Source organism: Kogia breviceps, chromosome 1, assembly GCF_026419965.1.
Source record: "Kogia breviceps isolate mKogBre1 chromosome 1, mKogBre1 haplotype 1, whole genome shotgun sequence".
Taxonomy (NCBI): domain Eukaryota; kingdom Metazoa; phylum Chordata; class Mammalia; order Artiodactyla; family Physeteridae; genus Kogia; species Kogia breviceps.
Genome location: NC_081310.1, coordinates 151379799 through 151397271, shown reverse-complemented (window position 1 = coordinate 151397271; position 17473 = coordinate 151379799). Strand labels below are relative to the sequence as shown.

The following is a 17473-nucleotide window of genomic DNA, read 5'->3' as shown; positions in this document are numbered from 1 at the left end:
CATGGCTCACGGGCTTAGTTGCTCCGCGGCATGTGGGATCTTCCCGGACCAGGGCACGAACCCGTGTCTCCTGCATCGGCAGGCGGATTTTCAACCACTGCGCCACCAGGGAAGCCCTCTGGCATTCTTATACACTAATGATGAAAAATCTGAGAATGAAATTAAGAAAACACTCCCATTTACCATTGCAACAAAAAGAATAAAATATCTAGGAATAAACCTACCTAAGGAGACAAAAGACTTGTATGCAGAAAACTATAAGACACTGATGAAAGAAATTAAAGATGATACAAATAGGTGGAGAAATATACCATGTTCTTGGATTGGAAGAATCAACATAGTGAAAATGACTCTATGACCCAAAGCAATCTACAGATTCAACGCAATCCCTATCAAATTACCACTGGCATTTTTTACAGAACTAGAAAAAAGAATTTCACAATTTGTATGGAAACACAAAAGACCCTGAATAGCCAAAGCAATCTTGAGAACGAAAAATGGAGCTGGAGGAATCAGGCTCCCTGACTTCAGACTATACTACAAGGCTACAGTAATCAAGACAGTATGGTACTGGCACAAAAACAGAAATATAGATCAATGGAACAGGATAGAAAGCCCGGAGATAAACCCACACACATATGGTCACCTTATCTTTGATAAAGGAGGCAAGAATATACAGTGGAGAAAAGACAGCCTCTTCAATAAGTGGTGCTGGGAAAACTGGACAGCTACCTGTAGAAGTATGAAATTAGAACACTCCCTAACACCACACACAAAAATAAACTCAAAATGGATTAAAGACCTAAATGTAAGGCCAGACACTATCAAACTCTTAGAGGAAAACATAGGCAGAACACTCTATGACATAAATCACAGCAAGATCCTTTTTGACCCATCTCCTAGAGAAATGGAAATAAAAACAAAAATAAACAAATGGGATCTAATGAAACTTAAAAGCTTTTGCACAGCAAAGGATACCATAAACAAGACCAAAAGACAACCCTCAGAATGGGAGAAAATATTTGCAAATGAAGCAACTGACAAAGGATTAATATCCAAAATTTATAAGCAACTCATGCAGCTCAATAATAAAAAACAAACAGCCCAATCCAAAAATGGGCAGAAGAACTAAATAGACATTTCTCCAAAGAAGATATACAGATAGCCAACAAACACATGAAAGAATGCTCAACATCATTAATCATTAGAGAAATGCAAATCAAAACTACAATGAGATATCATCTCACACCGGCCAGACTGGCCATCATCAAAAACTCTAGAAACAATAAATGCTGGAGAGGGTGTGGAGAAAAGGGAACACTCTTGCACTGTTGGTGGGAATGTAAAATGATACAGCCACTATGGAGAACAGTATGGAGGTTCCTTAAAAAACGACAAATAGAACTACCATATGACCCAGCAATCCCACTACTGGGCATATACCCTGAGAAAACCATAATTCAAAAAGAGTCATGTACCAAAATGTTTATTGCAGCTCTATTTACGATAGCCAGGACATGGAAGCATCTAAGTGTCCATCAACAGATGAATGGATAAGGAATATGTGGCACATATATACAATGGAATATTACTCAGCCATAAAAAGAAATGAAACTGAGTTATTTGTAATGAGTTGGATAGACCTGGAACCTGTCATACAGAGTGAAGTAAGTCAGAAGGATAAAAACAAATACCGTATCCTAACACATATATATGGAATCTAAAAAAAAAAAAAATGTCATGAAGAGATTAGTGGTAGGATGGGAATAAAACACAGACCTACTAGAGCATGGACTTGAGGATATGGGGAGGGGGAAGGGTAAGCTGTGACGATGTGAGAGAGTGGCAGGGACATATACACACTACCAAATGTAAAATAGATAGCTAGTGGGAAGCTACAGCATAGCACAGGGAGTTCACCTCTGTACTTTGTGACCACCTAGAGGGGTGGGATAGGGAGGGTGGGAGGGAGGGTGACCAAAGAGGGAAGAGTTATGGGAACATATGTATATGTATAACTGATTCACTTTGTTGTAAAGGAGAAACTAACACACTATTGTAAAACAGTTATACTTAAATAAAGATGTTTAAAAAAAAAAACAGATGAATGGATAAAGAAGATGCGGTATTTATATACAAAGGAATATTACTCGGCCATAATAAAGAATGAAATAGGGGCTTCCCTGGTGGTGCAGTGGTTGAGAGTCCACCTGCCGATGCAGGGGATGCGGGTTCGTGCCCCAGTCCGGGAAGATCCCACATGCTGCGGAGCGGCTGGGCCTGTGGGCCATGGCCGCTGGGCCTGTGCGTCTGGAACCTGTGCTCCACAGTGGGAGAGGCCGCAGCAGTGAGAGGCCCGCATACCGCAAAAAAAAAAAAAAAAAATGAAATAATGCCATCTGTCGTCACATGGATGGACCTAGAGATTGTCATACTGAGTGTAGTAAATCAGACAGAGAGACAAATATATGATATCACTTATATGTGGAATCTAAAAAAAGGCTACAAATGAACTTATCTACAAAACAGAAATAGAATTACAGATATAGGAAACAAATTACAGTTACCAGGGAGTAAGGGGCGGATGGATAAGTTGGGAGATTGGGATTGACTATACACATTACCATATATATATATATATGGTATATAATAAGGACCTACTGTATAGGACAGGGAGCTCAACTCAATACTCATAATGGCCTCTATAGGAAAAGAATCTAAAAAAGAGTGGATATATATACAACTGATTCACTTTGCTGTACACCTGAAACTAAAGAACATTGAAAATCAACTATACTCCAATAAATTTTTTTTTAAAAGGAACTTAAAGACAGGGCAAAAGGAGCAAGAATCAAGACGGCAGAATAGAAGGATGTGGAGCTCAACTCCTCCCACAAATACATAAGAAATACATCTACAGGTGGAACAATTCTCACAGAATACCTACTGAACACTGATAGAAAATCTCAGACGCCCAGAAATGCAAGAAAGATCTCCCTCATAACTGGGTAGGATGAAAGGGGAAAAAGTAAAAGATAGACGCAGGACAGGACCTGTGCCCCTGGGATGGAGCTGTGAAAGAGGAAAGGTTCCCACACCCTGGGAAACTCCCTTACCAGAGGAGAGATCAGCCAGGACAGAAAGGGAAATTCAGAGGCTTGGAGAGTGCAAGCAGCCTGTTTGTCTCAGGTTGAACAGAGAGGGAACAGCACAGAGGATCCATGCTACTTTGCTGCAGTCCCCAGCCTAAGATGTGTGTCTGCTAGTACATGCAGGGGCTGAGTGCTGAAACAAGCTTCAGAGGACAGACCCCGGGAGAGGACTGGGGTTAGCTGTGTGGAGACAGCCTGAAGGGACTGGAGTGTGACATGGGCTGCAACCATGGGTGTCTGCAGAAGAAGCCCAGCCCACCATAGAAGCAAAGCACCATTAAGAGTCATATGAAGGGAAGGGTGGGGTCCACCATAGCGGCCTCACTCTTGATGTGCTCACAGCCACCATGCACTGCCACTGACACCCCATTGTTAATGCGTGAGTGAAGGGAGAGGTGGGATCTGCCATAGCAGCCCCTTTCTCAGAGCTGCCTCTACAAGCTCTGAGTGCATGCAAGCACCAGTGCCAGAGGGTTGCCCACATGTGGATGTGGGGCTGCAAGCAGAGCTCTTTCCCCACAGCTGTGTAATCCACACCACCGTGACTGGCTTTGTAAACTCAGCACCTGCAAGACATCAGAGTGGACAATGGGCACTCCTGTGGCTGGGACTGGTCCGGCCTTAGCAGCTATAGTCTTTGTGGGCACATGCACATGAAAGCAGGACCAAGGTTTGGGCTGCTTCCACAGTTCCCATGGTAGGACCAGGCATGCAACTACAGCAGTCCTGGTACCTGATTTCAGTGGATGGGTGCCTATGGATCTATGCTGGTGGCTTTGTGAACACAGAGCCTGAAGGACACTGGGGATGATTGCCTGCATTCCCACAGTGGAGGCAGGGCCAAGGGTAGTGCAAACAACAGTATACTTTGTAAGCCCACACAATGGATGACAGATGACACCATAGAGTGCACTCCCTGGTGGACAGCTCAAGCTAAAGGAATAATCAGTGGCTCCTCTTCCAGAGGGAGTGTTCCAATCCTGCCTACTTAATACTGCAGCTTAGAAATGGATCTAGAGCTTCTACTCCAACAACTAGGGAGAAGACCCTGACAACCACAGAGCAAAGAGGAGGCCCCATTCAACATCCAGTGCAGGCTCTGGTCACCATAATACCAGTCATACCCCCATCAAGGGGATAATGGCCAGCACACACTGAGGAAAGAGGTAGCAGGCATAAATACTAAAACAGCCCTTGCACCAAAAATATTAAACCCTTGCAAACTACACAAGGGTCATTCCACAAAAAAATAGCCCTCCAAGACTACAATAGATAATTGTTTCTCCTAAATTCATAAAGTAAGAGAAATATAAGTAAAATGAAGAAGCAGAGGAACCACTCCCAATTTAAAAAATCAAGAGAATTCCCCTGAAAGAAACAATGAAAGAGACCTCTTCACTCTAATAGACATCGAGTTCAAAAAGGAGATAATGAGGATATTGAAGGAATTAAGAAGGGCTACTGATAGAAATGCAGATTACTGTAAAATGAACTAGGGACAATAAAGAGGAACCAAGAAACATTAGAAAATTCATTTGCCAAGATGAAAGCTGAGCTTAAGGGAATAAATAGCAGATTGAACAATGCAGAAGAAAGAATAAGTGATCTGGAAGATAGGATAATTGAAATCACCCAATCAGAAAAGAAGACAAAAAGACAAATTGAAAAATAAAAAATGAAAGCAATAAAAGGGACCCATGGGATAATAGGAACCCCTGCATAATAGGGATTCCAGAAGGAGAAGAAAGAGAAAAGGAGATCAAAAATATATTTGAAGAAATTATGGCTGAAAACTTCTCAAACCCAAAGAAGGAAACAGATATCCAGGTATAGGAATTACAGAGGGCCCCAAACAAGATGAACCCAAACAGAACTACACCAAGACATATCATAATTACAATGGCAAAAATTAAAGATAAAGAGAAGACTCTAAAGGCAGCAAGAAAAGAGTTAGTTACAAGGGAACCCCCATAAGGCTATCAGTTGATTTCTCTACAGAAGTGTTTCAGGCCAGAAGGGAGTGCCTAGATATATTCAAAATTCTGAAAGGGAAAAACCTGCAACCTAGGATAGTCTACCCAGCAAGATTATCATTTAGAATAGGAGAGATAAATAATTCTCAGACAAGCAAAAACTAAAAGAATACAGAACTACTAAATCTGTCCTAAAAGGAATATTGAAAGGTCTTCTCTAAATAGAAAAGAAGCAAGAATCTACAGGAAAGAGAAAAATCACAATTGGAAAGTAAATCACTTAAATAAGCCAGTATATCAATTTAAGAAAAATAAAAATTAAAAAGATTCTGTGAGGGCTTCCCTGGTGGCGCAGTGGTTGAGAGTCCGCCTGCCGATGCAGGGGACAGAGGTTCGTGCCCCGGTCCAGGAAGATCCCACATGCCACGGAGTGGCTGGGCCCGTGAGCTATGGCCACTGAGCCTGCATGTCTGGGACCTGTGCTCCACAATGGGAGAGGCTACAGCAGTGAGAGGCCCGCATACCATAAAAAAAAATAAATTCTTTGAAAGCGATGATAACCACAATGAACAGCAAAAGGTAAAACATGAAGATGTAAAAAAAGGACATCAAAATAATAAAATGCAGGGGAGGAGAGTAAGAAGACTTAGACTTATTTTTTCAGAATGTGTTTGAGCCTATATGACTACTAGCCTAAAGCAAGTAGATATAGGAAGGTGTTAACATACTTGAAAAACAGGGTAACCACAAATCAAAAACATACACTGGATTCACAAAAACCAAAAAGAAGAGAACACAAGCATAACACAAAAGAAAATCTTCAAACTACAAAAGGAAAAAGAAAAAGGATCATATAAGAAATAGAAAAGCAACAGGAAAACAAAGTTTAAAATAGAAATAAATACATACCTATCAATAATTACCTTAATGGTCAATGGACTAAATGTCCCAATCAAAAGACAAACTGGCAGATTGGATTAAAAAAACAAAACAAAACAAAAAAAGAAGCTACAATATGTTGCCTAAAAGAGATCCACTTGAGGGCAAAGGACACACAGAGATTGAAAGTAAGGGGATGGAAAAAGATATTTCATGCAAAGAGAAGTGACAAGAAAGCACTTGTAGCATTACTCATATCAGACAAAATAGAGTTTAAAACAAAAGCTCTAAAGAAAGATAAAGAAGGACACTATATAATGATAAAAGGATCAATACAAGAAGAGGATATTACACTCATCAACATTATGCACCCAATATAGGAGAACCTAAATATGTAAAACAAATACAGACAAAACAGGAGAAATTGACAGAAATACAATAATAGTAGGAGACTTTAACACCCCACTTACATCAATAGACAGATCTTCTAGACAGAAAATCGATAAGGCAACAGAGATCCTAAATGATACAATAGAACAGTTAGACTTAATTGACATTTTTCAGGACATTATATCCAAAAATTAAAAAACCCAAAACAGAATACACATTTCTTTTCAAGTGCACATGGAACATTCTCTAGGATTGACTACATACTAGGGCACAAAACAAGCCTCAACAAATTAAGAGTATAGAAATTATTTCAAGTATCTTTTTTGACCACAATTGTGTGAAACTAGAAATCAACCACAGAAAAAGAAACAAGAAAAAAACAATCACATGGAGACTAAATAACATGCTACTAAAAAACCAATGGGTCAATGATGAAATCAAAGAGGAAAAAAAAATCTTGAGACAAATGACAATGATATCACAACCATACAAAATCTATAGGATTCAGCAAAAGCAGTTCTTAGAGGGAAGTTCATAGAGATACAAGCCTTCCTTAAGAAACAAGTAAAATCTCAATTAAACCACCTAACCCACTACCTAAAAGAATTAGAAAAAAGGAACAAACAAAAACTAAAGTCAGCAGAAGGAAGGAAATAATAAAGTTCAGAGAGGAAATAAAATGGAGATTAAAAAATTAATATAAAAAATCAGTAAAACCAAGAGCTGGTTCTTCTTTTTTTTTATAAATGTATTTGTTTATTTTTGGCTGCGTTGGGTCTTTGTTGCTGTACATGGGCTTCCTTGAGTTGTGGCAAGTGGGGGCTACTCTTTGTTGTGGTTTGTGGGCATCTCATTACGGTGGCTTCTCTTGTTGCAGAGCATGGGCTCTAGGTGCGCGGGCTTCAGCAGTTGTGGCTCGCAGGCTCTAGAGTGCAGGCTCAGTAGTTGTGGCACACGGGCTTAGTTGCTCCGCGGCATGTGGGATCTTCCCAGACCAGGTCTCGAACCCATGTCCCCTGCATTGGCAGGCAGATTCTTAACCACTTTGCCACCAGGGAAGTCCCAAGAGCTTGATCTTTAATAGGGTAAACAAAATTGACAAACCTCTGGCCAGGCTCACCAAGAAGAAAAGAGAGAGGGACAAAATAAACAAAATAAGAACTGAGAGAGGAAAAATTACAACCAATATTGCAGAAATACAAAAACCATAAGAGAATACTATGAATAATTATATGTCAACAAATAGGACAACCTTAAAGAAATGGACAACTTTCTAGAAACACACAGCCCACCAAAACTGAATCAAGAAGTTATAGATTATTCGAACAGATCAATCACTAGAAATGAAACAGAATCTGTAAGAAAAAAAAAAAAGAAAGAAAAACACAACTACCTACAAACAAAAGTCCAGGACCAAATGGCTTCACAGGTAAATTCTACCAAACATAAAAAGAGCTTATACTGATCCTTCTCCAACTCTTCCAAAAGATTGAGGAGGAGGAAATAGTCCCAAAGACGTTCTATGAAGCCCTCAACACCCTGATACTAAAACCAGACAAAGACACTACCAAAAAATAAAATTACAGGCCAATATCTTTGATGAATATAGCTGCAAAAATTCTCAGCAAAATATCAGCAAACTAAATCCAACAACACATAAAAAAGATCATGCACCATGACCAAGCTGGATTCATTCCAGGGTCACAAGGATGGTTTAACATTTGCAAATCAATTAATGCGATACACCACGTCAACAAAAGAAAAGCCAAGAACCACATGATCATCTCCATAGATATAGAAAAAGCATTTGATAAAATTCAACATCCATTCATGATAAAAACGCTTACCAAAGTGTGATTAAAAGGAACATATCACAACAAATAAAAGTTATTTATGACAAACCCAGAGCCAATATAGTACTCAACAGTGAAAAGCTGAAAGCCTTCCTGCTAAAATCTGGAACAAGACAAGGATATCCACTCTCACCCTTTCTATTCAACATGGTATTGGAAATCCTAGCCAGAGCAATCAGACAAGAAAAAGAAATAAAAGGTATCCAAAGCAGAAGGAAGAGGTAAAAACTGTCATTATATGCAGATGACATGATACTATATGTTGAAACCCTAAAGACTTCACACAAAAACTTCTAGATCTAATAAACGAATTTAGCAAGGTAGCAGGATAAAAGATTAACATACAGAAATTGGTTGCATTTCTTTACACTAACAGTGCAGTATCAGAAACGGAATGTAAACAAACAATCCCTTTTAAAATTGCATCCCCAAAAATAAAAGACTTAGGAATAAGCCTCACCAAGGAGGTGAAAGACTTATATGCTGAGAACTACAAAACATTAATAAAGGAAACTGAGGATGATTCAAAGAAATGGAAATAAATCCCATGCTCTTGGACTGGAAGAATTAACATTGTTAAAATGGCCATGGGGCTTCCCTGGTGGTGCAGTGGTTGGGAGTCCGCCTGCCGACGCAGGGGACATGGGTTCGTGCCCCGGTCCGGGAAGATCCCACGTGCCGCGGAGCGGCTGGGCCCGTGACCCATGGTTGCTAAGCCTGCGTGTCCGGAGCCTGTGCTCCACAACGGGAGAGATCACAACAGTAGGAGGCCCACGTACCACAAAAAAAAAAAAAAAAAAAAAAAAAAAAAAGAAAAAATGGCCATACTACCCAAAGCAATCTACAGATTCAATGAGATCCCTATCAAATTACCCATGTTTTCACAGAACCAGAACAAATAATCCTAAAATTTATATGGAACCATGAAAGACCCAGTATTGCCAAAGAAATCCTGAGGAAAATGAACAAAGCAGGAGGCATAATCCTCTCAGACGTCAGACACTACTACAAAGCTACAGTGATGAAAATAGTGTGGTCTTGGCACAAAAACAGACATACAGATCAATGGAACAAAATAGAGAGCCCAGAAAAAAACCCATACAGCTACAGTCAATCAATCTTTGACAAAGGAGGCAAGAATATAAAATGGGAAAAAGACAGTCTCTTCAGCAATTATTGCTGGGAAAGTTGGACAGCTGTATGTAAATCAATGAAGTTAGAATACACCCTCATACCATACACAAAAATAACCTCAAAATGGCTTAAAGACTTTAACATAAGATATGACACCATAAAATTCCTAGAAGACAACATAGGCAAAACATTCTTTGACATAAATCATACCAATGTTTTCTTAGCTCAGTCTCCCAAGGCAATAGAAATAAAACCAAAACTAAACAAATAGGACCTAATCAAACTTACAAGCTTTTGCACAGCAAAGGAAACCATAAACAAAACAAACAACATACTGAATGGGAGAAAATATTTGCAAATGATGCCACCAACAAGCACTTAATTCCCAAAATATACAAACAGCTCTTACAACTCAACAACAAAAAAACAAACAAGTCAATCAAAAAATGTGCAGAAGACATAAATAGACATTTATCCAAAGACGACATACAGATGGTCACTAGGCGCATGAAAAGATGCTCAACACCACTAATTATTAGAGAAATGCAAATGTCTACAAATAAATGCTAGAGAGGGTGTGGAGAAAAGGGAACCCTCCTACAGTGTTGGTGGGACTGTAAATTGGTACAGCCACTATGGAAAACAACATGGAGGTTCCTCAAAAACTAAAAGTAAATGATCCAGCAATCCCACTTCTGGGCATATATCCTGGCAAAACTATAATTTGAAAAGATACATGCACCTCTATGTTCACAGCAGCACTATTTACAATAGTTGACACATGGAAGCAACCTAAATGTTCATCAACAGCTGGATGGATAAAAAAGATGTGGTATATATGTGTACAATGGAATCCTACCCAACCACAAAAAAGAGTGATATAATGCCATTTGCAGCTACATGGATGGACCTAGAGATTATCATATTAAGTGACTTAAGTCAGAGAAAGACAAATAGCATATGATATCACTTATACAGGGAATCTAAAACATGACACAAATGAAATTATCTACAAAACAGAGGCAGACTCACAGATATAGAGAACAGACTTGTGGTTGCCAAGGGGGAGGGCGGGTGGGGAAGGGCTGGATTGGGAATTTGGGATTAGCAGATGCAATCTATTATATATAGAATGGATAAACAACAAGGTCCTACTGTATAGCACAGGGAAACTATATTCAATGTCCTGTAATAAATCAATGGAAAAGAACGTGAAATGAATATATATATAGATATAACTGAATCACTTTGCTGTGCAGCAGAAGTTAACACAACATTGTAAATCAGCTATACTTCAATTAAAAAAAAAAAAAGACAGGGCAATGGAATTTATCCAAACTGAAGTACAGAGGAAAAAGAGGCTGAAAAAAATTAACATAACTTCAGGATCCAGTAAGTCAATATCAAGGGGTCTAACATATGTGCAACTGAATCCTATGTATATGGGGGCAAGGTGTGAGTTCATAAATAATATTTGAAGAAATAATTTATTTATTTATTGAAAAAAAATTGAAGACCAAAATGTACCAAATGTTCTCAAAATATTAAAGTCATTGATCCAGTAACGTCAATGAACTGCAATTAGGACAAACAAAAAGAAAATTCTACGAAGACACTTTATAACCAAACTGCTAAGGAGTAATAATAAGAGAAAAAAATCTACAAAACAGCCAGAGAACAAAAGACTCATAATGAATAGGAAAAAAATATATGAATTGTTGTGGACTTTTCATCCAAAGCAAATCAGAATAAAATGAAGGCTCATCTTCCATTACAAATATATTTGGAACTTTACTTTCAAAGACTTAATGGCAGAAACACCAGGGAATACATGTGATAGAGTAAAAGTTAAAACTAGGCAAAGAATCCCTTGTAAAGTATATCAGAGCTGTACAGCATTGGTCCAATTTCTGCTACATTTGTAGTCCTTGCCTGTTCCTGCCATTCACAGTGCTGACCTTGGGAGACAGCAATGTCCTGAGGAGTCCTGTGTCATTCATCTACACTTTCATTCAACATAAAAAGAGAAATAGCATTTATCACGGTCTGATTGTGGCCCGGATAGCACATTTGTAAAGGAATGTGAAAAAGGGCTTCTTTCTTTCTCAGTTTCAGCTGGAGTCCCAGTTTCTGCCAGTCAAGTGGTCCCTGCCAAGTGCTGGTGAGGCCCCAGGTCTAAAGTAAGGCACTGGGACGCTGTACAGGCCCTGCCACGGGTACGTGGAAACAGCTTTTGTAACCCTGTAGCCCACTGCATGGAAAGAGGGTATATAATAGGTGGTAAGGTGAGGAAAGGACTCTGCTGGAGTAAACTTTAGTCAGGATGCTCTAAACTCTCTAGGCATTGACTTTGATGACTGTCCTTGTCGGGCTTGCAAGTTGCAGCAAGATTCTTGCTCAGCCAGATTAGAGAGAAACCCTTACCCTCAATATCTGACCACCCGGGCCTGCCTTCAGCCAGACTCCTGTGGAGTCAGTTTAACCCTGTCCTTTTCCATCCACTGACCCCACCCTGCTCCTTGGCTGTAAAGCCCCACCTGTCCATGCTCTACGCAGAATTGAGCCCAGTTTTATACTGAAGACTCTCTCCTTCTATTGCAATAGTCATGAATGAAGTCTGGTTTTGACACTTTACTATTGTTCATCTCTGGTTTTCTTTAACAGGAAGGTCCTCCTTACTTCCCACCCATCTCCCACAAAGGAGGGAGGGACATAGTTACCCCTCACCAGGGAGGAGGCTTCAAGCCAAGAGGGATTTACTTGTGCTGTGTGGAGTTCCTGGAGTACAAGAACGAGTGTCACATGGAGGTTTGAAACTTCCTATAGGCAATAGGCTCAGTGAGGGTGACTGCAGTGGCTCTCTTGAGAGGGCTCTTTTGGGAGGGATCTCCACATAATGTCATCTTTGTCATAATGTGACATATTGTGGACCCTGTTGCACAGCCAGCTTGGGGTCATCTTGGATCCTAGCAAGAGGACTGACTGCACTGGTAATATGGGATAAAAGGAGCTGAATTTGCAGATGCCCAAGATTGGGAGAGAGGCATTAGGTAGAGGAAAATCATGACCCCCTCAAGGGCAATGCACATGGAGGGCCCTGGTGGATTGGGGGCCTCCTATGTGTCGGACACATATACAAAAGAAGAGGGAAAGGGGAGCAGGAGCTTCCAAAATGGACCAGCAACAAGAGAGTTACAAAAGTGAAGAAAACAAAATCTTTGTGTCATGCTTGGACAGGAAGAGAATTCATATTTTAGAGTTTCTCCAATGAGCTTTGGGGAAAGAAGGAGACATTTTACATGGCCAGAAAATTCAACTACTCTCAGTCATGTGTCCCCAAGCTTTCTGGTTAATTCTGGTCACACTCTACTTGGCTCTGGGTCCCATTGCATCTATTAGGTCAGGATGAGTGTCCGAGGGTTTTCCATTGATTCCACAGGGAGTACGTAAACGCCTGCCCACTTAGAATCATGGAAAATGAACAGCAGTGCAGGAATGCAATTCAGAGATCACTCAACAAAGTCCTTCATTTAACAGTTGAGGAGACTGAGCACATAATGGAAAGTCTTTCGGCCAATTTCTCAGTCTTCTACCTGGATGATCTGACTGAGGGAAAAAAAGAAGTGGAAGACAAGATCTCAGGTGTTCTGGAAGTTCAAGGTCTGGTTTGATTGGTTTTATTCTAGAAATATCATTTGGGTTGTTTTCTAGAGATGCAACTTTCCAGGAGTTTACAAAGAAAGTACCCTCTGATGGGTGGCTTTGGTTCTCCCTTTCTGTTCTTCCAGCATCCAGGAAGGACCAAATCTAACTCCTACATATTAGGAAAGGTTACCACTGCATCCAGACATAACTCTCGGCTCTCTCAGACACACTCAGACAAGCACCAGCTAGACTCAGTCTCTGTCTCTGTCTTTCTCTTGCCTGCCACCCTCCAACCACCAATTTTCTCTCTCTTGCTTCTTCCCTCCCCCACCCCACCTCATTCTAATTCTCTCTCTCCTCCCTCCCTCCCTGTTTCCCTTTCTAATGGTCTTCACTGAATTGGCTTTTCTCTGAATCTCAAGCAACAGGAATGAAAAGTCCCAGGTCCTCATGGCCCGTTTTGTTCTTACCTATTTAAATTACTTAAGTCTAACCACCTTAGAAAAAAAGACCTTCTGTATGGTTTAGGCCTGTTTACCAGGTTTGTTTGTGTTTGTCTGCATGGGGGTTGGCATCAAAACTCCATGGACTATCAGGGGTACCTGGCCTTCCAGTTGATGCCATTTTCTCCCCTCAATGACTACATGAAGGAGGGTTGAGCAGGACTCTGACATTTCTAGTTCCTGCTAGAAAATATTCTACCAAGTCTCAGCTGTTGTGTTTAGGCAGGGAATACTTGCCAACCAAAAGCCGACATCAATTTGTGAGAAATGATCACACCCACCACAATGTCAAATCCAGTATGAAATGGCTTGGGAATAAATAATGCCTGAGAGGGGATTTAAGGTTAGGAGGCACCTTGAAGGCAGAAAATAGTTCCACATTTTTCCCCCCAAACCTGCTTTCCAGGTTTGGTTAAAGTGGTCACAGGCTTCTTGGTCCTGGGATCCAAGGCCAAGGAGTGTCTCCTTAGGTAAATCAGAGAAATTTCTTCTCCATAGAAAGCTACCTATAAATCAGGAATCCCACCTGCCCTGCTGACTTCCCAGGGGCCATTCGGAGGCAGAAACAGGATGAGTTTGCCCAGTGCTACCAAGTGTGAGGGCCTTTCGAGCTGACCTCTGTGGCTGCCCCAGAGCCCGACTTCTCTTATCCACCATTTCCGCACCACTCTGACCCGGGGCCATCTCAACAGGTCAGAAGCAAGTCCCCGTCTAAGGAAGGAAGCAGGAAGGAGGCAGATCGCAGCTGTGACTTTTATGATGTGCTTTATGGTTTCCAAATCACTCTGGATTTTACAGCAATTCTTCCTTTAGAGAAGGAATCACTATTCTCTTTTCATTTCCTGGCTGGAGAGGCAAATCACTCACAACATACCTGATTTGCTCAAGGCTCCACTGGAGATGGCAAAGCTGGGGTTTGGATCCCGTTTCCTCCGAGTCCAGTACCTATGACCTGTCCTCAGAGGCACTGCATGCTGTTCCCTCACTGCTGAGCAGGCGCTCCTGTCTTGGGGGGACGTGGCCATTCTTCCTGCTTTCCTTCCCCTCTCCCTCCCCGACAGCTTCATGCCCGAGGAACGGCACAGAGGCGGTGGCTGACAGGAGAGATGGTCAGGCTCATTCTGAAGTTCAGACTCAGCTTCTCATTGTTTGGAGGCCTGAAGGTAAATTTTTGCACAAGGGAAGTAAAGAAAATAAACAACTCAGTTCTTGCCAACTGTTCTCCAAGGCACATCCGCTTACCTGAAAGACAAAAATATAAGGTGAGTTACCTGTTCGGGCGGCGTCTGTGCGCAGCAAGGACTGAAAGCTTCTACCATGTCTTGTGAAACCCGAGCAAACGGAGGGCCTGTTAGGCCCTGGGGCTTTATGTACTTGGCTTATTTTATTGCAGCCACCTGAGTTAACCAAAGCCCAGCAAGCTAAATCCACAATCACACAGTCCAATGCCTTCAGGGATCAGGCAGGTGAGGCACAGGGTGTAGATGAAAGAAGTCAGAGGCCTGGGTTGATCTAGCAAGTGAAGTCTAGCCTAAGGCCTTTCAAAAATCCATTAGCAAACAATAATGACAAAAGCAGACAAAGAAAAAAATTCTAGGTAATTTTTCTCAATTGTTAAAAGAAAATTGTTGAAAAGTATAAGCAAGTAAACATCAGAGCAAGGTTTCTCAAGTGTGAGGCATCTTTTCTCTTTATCACGTTTCCCTCCTTAATGACTGGAAATCTCTCTGCAGTGGCTACCTGCGCAGGGCAGACGCCATCTCATCCCACCTGTGCTTCACGTGTTCCGGGTTTCCACCACGCCCTCCCCCTCACGAATGTGCTCCTCGCCTGACTTGTGTAACAGCACCCCACGCTGGTCTCTACCACTGGCCCTCTTGTGGGTGTTTTAATAACTTACTTTCTCCCTAAGGAATATATATTCACTACAAAAAGAAAAAAAAATGTGAAAAGTATAAACACAATAAGAGATCTCATAATCCAGACAGAACCCCTGTTAACATTTTGACATATTTCCTCATGGTCCTCGTAAGGATTCTCTAGCACACCATCACTGGGATTACTCTCTGTAGCTAATTCTGTGTGCTGCTTTTACTGCTTTGAGTTTCCCCATGTCATGAAACGTTCTTGGAAATAGTTAATATACACATGCCTCTATTTTGTCCTTGCCTGTAATGAGCTGTTGAGGAAATAAAATTAGAGTATCTGCAAAAGTGTTTAGTAAATTGAAATATTCTTCAGCATTATATCGTACTTATATTGTTTTGAGCATGTTTCCCACCAGTGTGTGCCTATTTATCTCTGTTCCCCTCATCCTTATCTCTTTACCCATCACAAATAGTACAATGAGGAAGTCTGTTAAAATAGTACAGATCAGATGTATTGTAAATACCCAAGATTTTCCTAGAAGAATCCAGATATTGTGACAAAACTGGACCTAGTCAGGAACCGGGGTTAAAGTACAGGTTCCACCAGTAATCAGCTCTGGGCTATGAGTAAACCCTTTATTCTTACAGACCTAAACATGTCAAACTTGTCAAATATATGAGATAATCTCTCTTCTAACTACATTATGTGGCTGGGCAAGGATACCAGTAAGACAGGAGATATGAATTTGCTTTTAAAATTATGAAAACAAGGGTTACTTGATTTCAAAGCTTCATCCTGGACCATGGGAAACATGGACCTTCTCCTTGACGCTTCCACTAACTAATCAGGTCAATTACCTCATTAGTAAAATGAGAACACTGACCTAGGGTTTTTGGGAAAAGTCCTTCCTAACCTTATCTCCTATGATCCAGTGACTTTTGAAACATTTTTTTGAAAAATGAGGACTCAGCCTCTTGCCTTTCATGAAGCTGTCTGCTGCTTTGTTGGATCAAGTGGGAAAAACTTAGATGAGGAACAGAAAATATAAATTTGCAGTAATAGCTTTGCTATTTGCCCTGATTGTGACGTATCCTAATTCCACACCTGATCATCTTTTGCAAGAGAACGGAGGGAGCTGTCCACATCCCATCCCTTCAGGGAGGCTGTTTTTAGAAAGTGCTGGATCAAGAATGAGGCAAAGCAGCTGTGCACCAAAGCCGGGAGTATGGCAGGGGGAAAGCCAGACAGTGGTGTTGACTTCTTAAGTCAGTGCATCTTTCAGGTTTCTATCTCTTGAAAACTGTTTAGCTAGGCCTCATTCTGTTACAGCTGAGGGAATCTCCAAATTGCCTGCCTTCTAAGAATTTCATTCTTCTCAGGCAGAAAGACAGATAGTAAGACCAACTGCTTGCGAAAATAGCTCCAATTTCCCCTCTCTCCCTGTACCCCCATCATTTGCAATGTGATTTCATAGCTCTTCCCATAAAAATTGTGCTATTTTCCCTTCCCCTTGCACCGGGTCTCACCTTATGACTTGCACTGGCAACAGAATGCAGGGGGGAGTGATGGTTGCCAGTTCCCAGCCTGGCCCTTAGGAGGCATTGTGTGCTTCCTGTTCTCCCTCTCAGGGTCTTTATCTTCCACATGAATACCAGCCGCCAGGCTAGCTTGCTGGAGGATGAAACTTGGAAAAGAGCCCCACTGTCCCAGCTGAGGTCATTCTAGATCCACCCAAAAAGGCCCGAGAGGCCAGCTAAGATCAGTTGAGCTCCCAGCTCAACTGCAGACTCGTGAGCAATATTACACACTTATTGTTTTAAGTCACTGAGTTTTCCACCTTTGTTATGCAGCAATGTAATAATTGATACATATGACATGAACTTGCTGAATCTTAAAATGCAAGGGCCTTTAAGTGGGGGAAATGAGTTACATTGTAATTATGCAAGAAGGAGCACTAGATGAGAACGAGGGAACTTGAGTCTTAGGCCCTGTTCAGCCAATTCTTTGGGCATGTGATCTTGAATAAGAAACAATTCTCTCTTATTCTTAGTTTCCTTACATTAAGAAACGGCATA

At 41.1% G+C, this 17473-nt stretch overlaps 1 protein-coding gene across 4 annotated transcripts in view; it reads right to left on the bottom strand.

Moving 5' to 3' along the window:
• The window catches only part of CYP2J2 (cytochrome P450 family 2 subfamily J member 2), a 99462-nt gene that overhangs the window by 53744 nt on the left and 28245 nt on the right, over positions 1–17473 (bottom strand). The window contains exon 9 of one of the 4 annotated variants that reach the window (XR_010835219.1): positions 14404–14771. Coding sequence is in view for 3 of the 4 variants with exons in the window: in XM_059040705.2 (XP_058896688.1) it covers positions 14593–14771 (179 nt within the window). In the remaining variant the exon portion in view is untranslated. Of the gene's footprint in view, positions 1–13044; positions 14772–17473 lie in introns of those variants that run through there. The other 3 variants (XM_059041452.2, XM_059040705.2, XM_059042884.2) reach the window with 3 other exon arrangements.